Consider the following 12,883-nt stretch of genomic DNA (forward strand, 5'->3'; position numbering starts at 1 on the left):
ACTTGTCTGACTATCCGTTCCGGTTACCGAACTTTGGCTAAGTTTTGACTACATTTGTTCTATTTACTTTTATTGTTAAACAAGTGTGATTTAACTATACTTCTGTCTCGGTCTGATTAATGGTTTCTGACAGTAGGCGAAGGCCATGAATTCAGAAGATGCAGTCAATCCACTTGTTGGTAATATTTTTTCCAGATTGGATGAGCAGGATACAAGAACATATTTGGGGGGCACACCCTACAATGCGTTTAAATTCAAGATGGTGCTGCTATAAGACCTACAAACAGTACAAAATATTTTACAGCGCACACATACAAGAATGACATTTCCTGCAAGGCTAGTTAAAAACACCTGAACATATTCAAAAAATACGGGTGTTTGATCACACTATTTGTTCATATAGTGCTAAGCCCACTTACTGCGACAAACTACCCCGAATTAGTGGGTCCTATTCTAGTAATAGAATGGAAGATCCTTTGTCTCAACCATGGGAGCTGAACTCCTCTGTGTGGGAGAACTGAAGTGGATACATCCTATGCACTGGTGGCCACTAAATAAGAGGTAATGAGGAGGGGAAGGGGTGCTCCAGCCCATGAGCAGGATCACCGCATTGATCAGTTTGCCATGGTGTTACAAACGCTCCTGAGTCGCACGGCTCACCTGGAATCTCCCATTGTGGCTGCTTTGGTACAACCTGTGTTGCAGGCTGTCCCTGCTGCTGCGGTCTCTGTGCAGTGCTGTCGAGTATTACCTCTATAGGAGGTATGTCTAGTTCCGCTGCGCTTCCCCATCGATTTGGGGGTGATCCAGTCCAATGCAAAGGGTTTCTCAAACAGGTTGAGATATACTTTGAAAATTCTGCCCCAGGCGTTTCCCACGGACAAACGCAAAGTAGGTTTTGTGATATCTTTGCTTTCTGAGAGAACCTTGGCCTGGGCAAACTCTCTATGAGAGACACAAAAACCTGTTGTCTTGAGTTACCCTGAGTTTGTGGCTTCTTTTAAAAGTGTATTTGATTTTCCCCCATGCTCCGCTTCTGCTGCCAAGTGCCTCATGTCCATCAAACAGAGTACGAGAACTGTTGCCGATTACGCCATTGAATTCTGTACTCTGGCAGTAGAGGTTGCTTGGAACAATGAGGCCCTCGTGGCTTCTTTTTCTCATGGTCTCTCGGATACCATCAAGGATGAGATAGCAGCCCGAGATATACCCACTGAGCTGGAGAAGTTGATCACGTTTGCCATCCTCATTGACTCCAGACTCAGAGAAAGACTCTCTTTTAAGGAGCGCTTGCGGAAGCCTCTTTTACATTTGTCTCTAAGCTTTGCAGTCCCACCCTTGCCAACCTCACTTCTCATGCCTCCTGGTACCGAGTCGGTCAGTGAAGGTGAACCCATGCACTTGGGCTTCACGTGTCTCTCTGCGGGGAAGAGAACTCTTAGGAGGAGGGAGAGATTGTGCCTTTATTGTGGTCAGGCAGGTCACTTTTTGAGGTCTTGTCCTAGACGTCCAGGGAACGCCCAAAGCTTGAGGTCCTGTCACGGACAGACCTTAGGTGGCATTGTTTTGTCCCCAGTTATCCAGAAAGATAACCCCCTGGTTTCAGTTACCGTTTCTTGGGCTGAGTCGTTCATTGAGATACAGGCTCTAATCAACCTTGGGGCTGCAGGCCTATTCATTGATGCTGCCTTTGTATCGAAGCATTTGATTCTGCTGCAGCTGCGTGACACTGCACTTGCCATTGAGGCTCTTGACGGGAGACCTCTACAGCCTGCCCATGTGACTCATGAGACTGTTCCGTTGTCCATGGCCGTAGGGGCTCTTCACAATGAGATAATCCAATTCCAAGTTATTTCCTCACCTAAGTTTCCGCTGGTTATTGGTTATCCTTGGTTACAGAGGCACAACCCCTCTTTTGATTGGCTTCTTGCTGAGGTTCTCTCCTGGTCCCCACAATGCAGTAAGATGTGTTTCCAGAAGGTAGCCAAGGTCCTGTGCACCTCTTCACTCTCCTACCTGCCGGATGAGTACAGCGATTTTAGCGATGTCTTTGACAAAGGTCAACCCGGTAGTTTGCCTCCACACCGGTCGTATGATTGCGCAATTGACCTTCAACCTGGTGCCATACCCCCTCGTGGCCGGGTTTACCCTTTGTTGGTCTTGGAGGATAAGGCCATGGAGGAGTATGTTGCAGACACACTTTCTCGAGGTTTCATCCACAAATCCTAGTCCCCTGCTGGTGCTGGTTTCTTCTTTATGAAGAAGAAAAGTTGTGAACTGAGACCTTGTATTGATTATAGGGGTTTCAGTCGTTTCACAATTAAGAATGCCTATCCGATTCCGTTGATTATGGAGTTATTTGACCACCTCAAGGGAGCAATGGTTTTCACGAAACTTGATTTGAGAGGGGAATACAATCTCGTGAGGATTAAGGAGGGCGACGAGTGGAAAATTGCGTTTAATACCAGAACAGGCTATTATGAGTACCTCGTAATGCCTTTTGGCCTTTGTAACACCCCAACAGTTTTTCAGGAATTTATTAACAATGTCCTACAAGATTTGTTGCAGTTATGTGTGGTGTTTTATCTCAACGATATCCTCATATTTTCCAAGTCCCCGGAGAGCCACCACACAGATGTCTGTTGTGTGCTTCAGAAACTAAAAGAGTGAACAATCACTATTGTGAATTGGAAAAGTGCGAATTCCATCGTGAACAGGTTAAATTCATGGGTTATGTCATTTCCACTGCTGTTTTTTTGATGGACCCAGGGAAACTTTCAGCAGTCTTACAGTGGCCCCGACCCGTGGGTTTACGTCCTCTGCAGCATTTTCTTGGCTTTTCCAACTATTATCGGAAGTTTATTCATAATTTCCTGTCTCTGGTCAAGCCCCTAACTAATATGACCAGAAAGGACGGTAACCCACAGAGTTGGTATCCATTAAGTCCATTAAGGCCTTTGAGAATCTTAAGGCTGCCTTTGTTTCTGCTCCTGTGTTGGCACATCCTGATTTTACTTTACCTTTTATCCTTAAGGTTGATGCTTCTGAGACTGGAGTTGGCGCCCTTCTGTCTCACCGCCCTACCTCTGAGAGCGCTATGCATCCTTGTGGCTACTTTTCCAAGAAATTGTCACCTGTGGAGTGCAATTACGAGATTGGTGACAGAGAGCTGTGAGCAATCATTTTAGTCCTGAAAGAATGGAGACATCTCCCCAAAGGTACCACTGTTCTCATTCTTACTGACCATAAGAATCTCACATTCTTGTCTGAGGCTAAATGCCTCTCTCCCAGAAGGGCGCGATGGGCTCTTTTCTTGTCAAGTGTCAATTGCATTGACTCATTCTTACCCGGAACTAAGAATGTAAGGGCTGACGCTTTGTCACGACAATTTTCCTCCACTTCCAAGATGGAGTTGGTTCTGGTTCCTGTGATTCCTCCTGATCGTATTCTAGCTACGGTTCGCACCAGTCTCACTTCTCCTTTGGGTGACAAAATTCGTGCTGCTCAGGTCCATGCTCCTCCTGAGAAACCTTGTGACTGCTTTGTCCCAGAAAGTTTCCGTACTGCCGTGCTCCAGACTTACCATTCTCCCAGGGCTACTGGCCACCCTGGGAAGAATCAACTCTTTTGGGTCATTTCCCAACAATTCTGGTGGCCTAGTCTACGTGCTGATGTAACTGCCTTCATAGCTGCCTGTTCCGTGTGTGCTCAGAGTAATGCCCTGTACACACGGTCAGATTTTCCAACGGAAAATGTGTGATAGGACCTTGTTGTCAGAAAATCCGACCGTGTGTGGGCTCCATCACACATTTTCCATCGGAATTTCTGACACACAAAGTTTGAGAGCAGGCTATAAAATTTTCCGACAAAAAAATCCGTTGTCGGAAATTCCGATCGTGTGTACACAAATCCGACGTACAAAGTGCCAAGCATGCTCAGAATAAATTAAGAGAGGAAAGCTATTGGCTACTGCCCCGTTTATAGACCCAACGTACGTGTTTTACGTCACCACGTTCAGAACGATCGGATTTTCTGACAACTTTGTGTGACCATGTGTATGCAAGACAAGTTTGAGCCAAAATCCATCGGAAAAAATCCATGGATTTTGTTGTCGGAATGTCCGATCAATGTCCGACCGTGTGTACGGGGCATAAGACTCCACGACACCTTCCAGTGGGCCTCCTACAACCCATACCCAATGGAGAGAGGCCCTGGACCCACTTGTCTATGGATTTCATTATGGAGTTACCCAGGGCAACACAGTTATCCTTATGGTGGTTAACCGGTTCTCGAAAATGTCTAATTTCTCAGTGTGCCCACTTCTAAAGTACTGGCTTCCATTTTTGCTCGGGAGATCTTTCGCTTACATGGGCTACCTAAGGGGATTGTCTCGGACAGGGGTAGTCAGTTTGTGTTCCGGTTCTGGCGAGCCTTTTGTGCACAGTTGGGAATTCAGCTTGCTTTCTCCTCTGTGTATCACCCGCAGTCTAATGGGGCCACAGAACGAGCCAATCAGTCCTTGGAGCAATTCCTACGTTGCTATATTTGTGACCATCATAACTGGTCAGACCTCTTACCGTGGGCGGAGTTTGCTCACAATAGTACCTTGAATTCTGCTTCCCGATTGTCCCCGTTTATGGCGAACTGTGGTTTCCAACCTTCCATGTTGCCTGACTCATTTGTTCTGCAGAGTATTCCTGCGTTAGAAAAGCATCTCTGTGGTCTTCGTTCCACTTGAGCACAAGTCCAGGAGGCTTTGCGACATGCTAATGATAGGTACAGACTCCATGCTGACCGCAGACGCCTGCCTGCACCTTCCTACCAAATTGGGGACAGGGTCTGGCTATTATCTCACAACCTCCGACTTCATGTTCCCTCTCTGAAGTTCGCACCTCGGTTTATTGGGCCTTTCTGTATTCTTTGCAGGATTAACCCAGTGGCTTACGCCTTAGACCTTCCTTCTAATATGCGTATCTCAAATGTATTTCATGTCTCCTGATTAAAACCTTTGGTCTGCAACCGCTTTACCACCTCGGTGCCACGTCCTCACTCTGTACAAGTTGAGAACCATGATGAGTACGAAGTACAGTCCATTGTTTACTCCCGTAGGTTCCGTGGGCACATACAGTACCTGGTGCATTGGAAAGGGTATGGTCCGGAGGAATGCTCTTGGGTCTCATCCTCTGATGTATATGCCCCTGTCCTCCTCCGTCATTTCCATAGACGTTTTCCCCTCAAGCCTGGTGGTCCTCTGAGGGGGAGGGGTCGTTGAGGAGGGGGTACTGTCAGGGCTGGGCTCAGCCCTTCCTCTGAGCTGGCTGCTCAGCCAGCCCTTCCTCTGAGATGGCTGCTCAGCTGTCGGCTAAATGCCAGCTCCTATCTCTCCACAGTGACTCACCTGTTGATGATATCCTGCTCGTTAGTCCTGCCTACTTAAGCCGTCCAGCCCAGATGATCTCTGCCTTCGCCTTGATCAACATCTCATGCGTTCCTGTTAAAGACTTGCTTGGCTGACATTCCTTCTGGCTCCAGATCCTGCTTGCTGTTCCACTATGCTTATCTCTGGCTTCCTGACTTTCTGGCTTGTCTGACTATCCATTCCGCGTACCGAACTTTGGCTATGTTTTCTATTTTCTATTTACTTTTATTATTAAACAAGTGTGATTTAACTGTACTTCTGTCTCGGCCTGATTCATGGTTTTTGACAATTATGGAGTAGTTCTTGTTGGCAGAAGCAGTAGAAATAGTTACAGTGCACTTAAGTTTATCAGAATATTTATCTACACTTATGAAGGTAGCCTCCAGGGCAGTAACTTCACAAACCTGTCTAGAAGTAAAACAGATATTTTTTAAAGTGTCCCATTTTCTTATACAGTCCCTTGACCAAGGGTTTTTACCTAAGCCACAGTAGGTTCACTTTGTAACTAAATTGTAATATACTTTGCCAAAGTTAAATCATTTCCAAGAGCAATCTTTCTCTAATGCTGACTGAGTTTATTTTTTTACTAGTTGGTCTCTTCTTGTTTCATGTGTTAGCACAACCAGTTCTCTCAAAGATGCTAAATACTGTACTGTAGTGTCACCATTATGCCATCTACATTGGTGCAATTTATATCTTTCTGTAACCACGTTTAATTTTGGCACAAATTTAATCTTTAATGTAATGGGAGCTGTATCTTAAACCATCTGCTGCTGGTGGAGTATACAAATTACACTTTATTTCTGCTCCTAGGCAGTAAATAAGCAAAGCACACTTTCTTGCAATAGGTAACTCCTGATCTGCAACAAGTATGCAATTCTCAAACATATTAATCCAAGCAGCAAAATGTATTGCAGGCTCACTAGGACATAGAAGAAAACATGCAGGCTGTTGTATGGATAGAAGAGCCAGCCTTGTTGCCAATCCAGTTCTGTCCTGTATTGTGGGAGGCAGAGTAGTTATTTAGTACTTTAATAACAAGTTCAGACACCTTTTAGTATATCATAACAAGAACAGCAACTGAAAGTAACTTTTACAGTTTATAGAAATTATTATGCATAATTTTCAATTTCTATCTCAACCTTAGGACTGGTCTATCAGAAGCTGAACTAAAGGATATTCTCTCTATAGATAATGAGGTTCTCGCCGATATTTATCAGTATTGGGCTCCTCCAAGAAGTGATGTCATACGAATTCCTGCACTGTCATGGACTCACTTACGGCATGACCTGGATGGATATTTGGTGGAGAGGCAGGCCGATGGAAGCACAGTACTGGGCCTATATCATAGGTATGAAAATTCAATCCTGTTTTAATGTAAACCTGTGTTTTGCTCATGCAGGCACCACCAGCAGCTTGGACATATCTTCTCTTCATCCCCCCCCCCCACTGCTCTGTTTGGCCACTGGAAGCGATGTACTTCCAGGTGTAGAGTAGCATGTGACTCATGTCCCTTCTTTCTAGTTGAAAGTGATTGGCCGTTCAGGAATGCAGTGCTGTCACATGGAGATGGGTGGGAATCTTGGGTCCTGTGTAAGCTCAAGTATTGATATAGAGCTTACACAGAGGTAAAGCTCATCATTCCAGAGGAACAAACTGAGTGTTGAGGAGCAAAGGGAATATCAGTGTAGGCTGCTGGTGGGACCACTATTAGAGTGAACCCATTTTTTGCCCTGCATGATCAAAGCTTAGGTTTCTTTAAACACTTCATTTTATGACAAATTTTTTGCTGGTTTGGTAAAGTGCACAGTATGTCCAGCCTAAACATTTTTTTTAGTATTGGATGCAGTGGTAAAGAATTAGAATACCTGTTACGTTTTACTGCTTTCTGGTGCTCTGTTAGTGAGATTTCTGCTCACTTCCTGTCACAATGATAATGGTTTCACCTGAAGTGAAGGAAAATTTTAAACTGCAGATTTTAGTAATGAAAGTAAAAGATATAACCCCTGGTTTATTGCTTTCTGTGCCTTAGCTGCAGATTCTCCTTTACTTGCTCTCTGCAACCATGACAATAAGTAAGAGGAAATCTCTCTAATGAAACCCCAGATAGCTGTAAAAACTGACAGGGATTCTAATCATACCCCAATCTAAAGTGTGGACTTAATTTACACATTAAATGTACTCATAAATGAAATAAGTAAAGTATGTGGTGGCACACAGGACCTATAGTTCATTCATTCACAGGACTCGTGAATGAATAAAGCAGCTGTGTGAACGCTCTGTTTTTAAATTGTGACAGCTGGTGTGGGGAGGGGATCCCCTGCCCGTTGTCACAAAGAAGTATCGGAGGTCGGGGTTGTTCGGGGGCTGCTGATTTAGTGACATGTTACACCCTGAATATGGATGTAGCATATACAGTATCTCGCAAAAGTGAGTACACACCTTACATTTTTGTAAATATTTTATTATATCTTTTTGTGTGACAACACTGAAGAAATGACACTTTGCTACAATGTAAAGTAGTGAGTGTACATCTTGTATAACAGTGTAAATTTGTTGTCCCCTCAAAATAACTCAACACACCGGCAACAAAATACACCCCAAAGTGAAAATGTCCACATTGGGCCCAAAGTGTCAATATTTTGTGTGGCCACCATTATTTTCCAGCACTGCCTTAACCCTCTTGGGCATGAAGTTCACCAGAGCTTCATAGGTTGCCACTGGAATCTTCTTCCACTCCTCCATGACGACATCACGGAGCTGGTGGATGTTAGAGGCCCTCATCTTCCGTTTGAGGATGCCCCACAGATGGTCAATAGGGTTTGGGTCTGGAGACATGCTTGGCCAGTCCATCACTTTTACCCTCAGTTTTTTTTAGCAAGGCAGTGGTCTTCTTGGAGGTGTGTTTGGGGTCTTTATCATGTTGGAATACTGCCCTGCAGCCCAGTCTCTGAAGGGAGGGGTCAAGAATTCATGGTTTCCTCAATGAACTGTAGCTCCCCAGTGTCGGCAGCATTCATGCAGCCCCAGACCATGACACTCCCACCACCATGCTTGACTGTAGGCAAGACACACTTGTCTTTGTACTCCTCACCTGGTTGCTGCCACACACACTTGACAGCATCTGAACCAAATAAGTTTATCTTGGTCTCATCAGACCACAGGACATGGTTCCAGTAATCCATGTCCTTAGTCTGCTTGTCTTCAACAAACTGTGGGCTTTCTTGTGCATCATCTTTAGAAGAGGCTTCCTTCTGGGATGACAGCCATGCAGACCAATTTGATGCAGTGTGCGGCGTATGGTTTGAGCACTGGCAGGCTTCCCCCCTCCCCCTTCAACCTCTGCAGCAATGCTGGCAGCGCTCATACGTCTATTTTCAAAAGACAACCTCTGGATATGACACTGAGCACATGCACTCACCTTCTTTGGTCGACCATGGCAAGGCCTGTTCTGAGTGGAACCTGTCCTGTTAAACCGCTGTATGGTCTTGGCCACCATGGTTCAGCTCAGTTTTAGGGTCTTGGAAATCTTCTTATAATTCAAAAGAAGGGGATTCTTATAGCCTAGGCCATCTTTAGGTAGAGCAACAACTATTTTTTTCAGATCCTCAAAGAGTTCTTTGCCATGAGGTGGCATGTTGAACTTCCAGTGACCAGTATGAGAGAGTGAGAGCGACAACATCAAATTTAACACACCTGCTCCCCATTCACACCTGAGACCTTGTAACACTAACGAATCACATGACACTGGGGAGGGAAAAATGGCTAATTGGGCCCAATTTGGACATTTTCACTGAGGGGTGTACTCACTTTTGTTGCCAGCGGTTTAGACATTAATGGCTGTGTGTGGGATAAAGTGCAGCGCTAAATGGTTGGTGCAAATGTACAAATATGCAAACAATACATGACAGTACAATATTATATTAAGAGCCAGTGTTTGGCACCTGCAAACAAAAATGTCCATCAAACAATGTGAATGGATCCAAACAAGTGTGAATGAACTTGGAGTGAAATAGTTCGTATAGGGTGAAAAATGAATGTTCAGTCTTTGAAGAAGAAATCACTTATGTAGCTAGGTAATGAACTCCTCGGTAAACACACAGCCAAGACAGAGTCACCATCCGATGTGCAACCGCCACCAACAAATGTATTAGGGTACTCTTACCAAATGGTGTGGGCTACCTGCCAGCAGCAAGGAGCCAAACAAGCAGAACTGGAGAGATTTGGAGATCACAGGAACCGACATCTAGAATGCACACCAGCACAGATCTAACAAACAGACGCCACCGGGACCAACATGCAGGATGCGCAGCCGCACAGGTCCAACATCCAGGAACTCTTAAGCTCCACCAATTAGCAAGAAGGAGTCATAAGGAAAATAAATCACCACATAGCATAAAATCCTTGACTAAAATTTATTGAATAAGGTATTGCATTTACATCAGTGTGGACAATACAGGCACTGTATATGATCCGATCACAGAGAAAGAAGTAGAACGCCGTAAATGGAGCCAGCACAGTACGTTTTGACTTGTTTCATCTACTCAGACGTCATCTGGGGTATTCTGTATTGTCCACATTCATGTAGGTGCAATACCTTATTTAATGACTTTTAGTCAAGTTCATTACCTATTTACATGAGCGATTTCTTCTTCAAAGGCTGAACATTCATTTTTCACCCTATATGAACTATTTCACTCCAAGTTCATTCACACTTGTTTGGATCCTTTCACGTTTTCCCTCATCTCAGTTTGATGGACATTTTTGTTTGCAGGTGCCAACCACTGGCTCTTTATATAATATTGTACTGTCATTTATTGTTTGCATATTTGAACATTTGCACCCACCATTTAGCGCTGCAATTTATCCCACATTCTTTTACACAATTTGTCTAATTGCAGTGTCAGTAGCATATGTAGCGTATTGGGTGGCGCAGTAATTTTTTAATTTTTGCATTATTGGCTGTGTGTTGAGTTATTTTGAGGGGTCAGCAAATTTACACTGTTATACAAGCTGTACACTCACTACTTTACATTGTAACAAAGTGTCATTTAGTCAATGTTGTCACATGAAAAGATATAATAAAATATTTACAAAAATGTGAAGGGTGTACTCACTTTTGTGAGATACTGTATGTTACTAAAGGTGAACTTATCCTTTAAAACCTTCCCTTTCTTCTGTTTTAAATGTCCAGTTATGTACCTGGAACACATATCAAAGAACAGTTACATCTAATTTATTTCTTCACTGAACGATTTTGTGGCTACAGGCAGTTCATTGAAGTAGCACAGGAACACTACTTGAGTGAATCAGAAAAGAAGAAAAGACATCATATCCTGGCGGAATATTTTTTGGGCACATGGAGTATGGGGGCCCTTCGGTGGATAAATCTCCCACTCCTCAAGCAATCCCTATGTGCTGACCGAAAGGTACTTAAACTTTAGCTGTTCCAAAATGTAGCTCTTTGTCATTTTACAAATGTAATACTAAGAACCAGTTATGTGGGCTTTGAAATTTAGCTAACAAATATTTAACTCTTGAAAAACTATTGTTTTAAATAACATCATTGGTAACATCCATCAGTCTAGAAATAATATTTGAAAAACAGCCTAATCTACCTAGTCTGTAACCTAATCCAACCTAGACTCCCACTCATGCCACCACCACCACCCAGGTGCTTACTTACCTCTACCGACAGTGGTGGCCTCATCCGATGTTTACATCTTCTGGCCCAAAATTCTCTCTATTGTTGGCCATGCCTGCACAATAAGTCCCTGAATGTTTGCATGGGGATGTACGTCTACTATCTCTAGTGGAGGAGTATGACCCCATTCAATTTTATGGTTAGTTATTGCACAGGAGTGAGCAGTGCAAAAAAAAAGTTTGCATTGAGGATGTAAACATTGGAGGAGGCTGACATCTTCAGAAAGAGGTAATTAAGTAACTGGCTGGAAGGTTGGGGCTTGAAACTGGCTAGAGAGGGTGGGTTGGATTTTTTTTTTTTTAAAGTGAACTACATACATAAAGCCAACACAGCCAGAGTGAGGGTGATGATTTGTTGCTCTGATTAATTCACTTGCATGTGTTAACTTTATCTTGAGCTAAAAAGCCAAAGTAGTAGGCTATATAATTAATATTTTATTAAACTTTTATCACATTCCAATCTTAAATACAAATACATTACAAAGCCTTTCATCCTACCTACATAATATATAAGCATAATATATAAACATGCTCTCTGTTGGGTAATTCCCTCCCCCCCAAAAAAAAAAAAAAAAAAAAAATTCTTAAATGCATACATAATTAAATATATATATATTTTCCCCTTAATCCCCCCTCTTCCCTCCCCCTCCCTCTCATCACCTCCAACCAGAACAATCCCCCCCTTAAGTTATCTGCATTCCAAGTCAGTGTGTTCACATATTTTACCTTTACCAGATCACCTAGTATTCTACAAGTGGAACAAAAAAAAAAAAAACACCCCACATCAAGCACATCAAATTTTCCAGTGTCAAACCAAAATTACACTCCCCACTACCATTACTCATAACCTTTAAAGCCCAATCCTTCTTTAGTTACCTCTATGATTCTATTTTCATTCCTTTCCTTGTGTTCACACTATTTCAACATTCCAAATTTTCCTTTTCTTTCCCCATTCCCAGTGTGCATTGTGATCATCTTATTTCTTCATTCCCCTTTACCCTTTCTTTCCCCAACCCCAGTATATTATACACCCCCCTCCCTCTACCCCTTTACCCCACCCTTATTCCGGTTACTATATTCTCTTTCCCCCCTTGTGACCAAAAAAAGTATTACAAATGTTCACCCCCATCCTTTTATGTGAATATCATACTCAAACTCGGGCTTAGCCCTAAAAGAAAAAAAAAAAAAAAAAAGAAAGGGACAAGAAGGAGAGAGTTCCAAGTAAGCGAGGCAAAAAAAAAAACAAAAAAAAAACAACCCTACCCCCCCAACTCAAACCCCTCCCCTCCCCCTACTCCTCTCCAGTCTCCAGTATATGGGCAAGTCCATGCCTTGCCTCAGCCCCCCTTCCTCATTCTCATCCCGGGCATCCCCCACTAATATCTTTGATCCCTTTTCTCCTATTTTAGTCAGAGCGACCCTATTCTATCCAATTACTTTCTTCCAGTTTATACTATCTTAGCTGATTGTTGTTTCCAGGTTTTCCATATTTCCTCAAATTCCTCTTGTCTATCCTTGATCCTATATACCCATTCTTCCGCCTCCATTATTTTATCTACTTCTTTTTTCCATTCTAACATTGTTGGGCATCTAATATTTTTCCAGTACCTTGGCACCAGTGCCTTTGCCGCATTCAACAAATGGGGGGTAATACTCTTTTTATAAGCTTTGTTCGGCGATGGCATCCCATGGAACAGGAAGTGCAATGCTGAGAATTCTATATGTTTTACCGTCATCCTCCTGATCCAAGGGGCCACTGCT

The 12,883-nt window shown here is 43.4% G+C and overlaps 1 protein-coding gene across 1 annotated transcript in view; it reads left to right on the forward strand.

The window, feature by feature from the left end:
* The window catches only part of NWD1 (NACHT and WD repeat domain containing 1), a 122,839-nt gene that overhangs the window by 30,135 nt on the left and 79,821 nt on the right, over positions 1–12,883 (forward strand). The window contains exons 8-9 of the mRNA XM_073592867.1: positions 6,567–6,770; positions 10,689–10,848. Of these exons, the coding sequence (XP_073448968.1) occupies positions 6,567–6,770; positions 10,689–10,848 (364 nt within the window). The remainder of the gene's footprint in view (positions 1–6,566; positions 6,771–10,688; positions 10,849–12,883) is intronic.

This window comes from Aquarana catesbeiana, linkage group LG01 (assembly GCF_042186555.1).
Source record: "Aquarana catesbeiana isolate 2022-GZ linkage group LG01, ASM4218655v1, whole genome shotgun sequence".
NCBI classification, from domain to species: domain Eukaryota; kingdom Metazoa; phylum Chordata; class Amphibia; order Anura; family Ranidae; genus Aquarana; species Aquarana catesbeiana.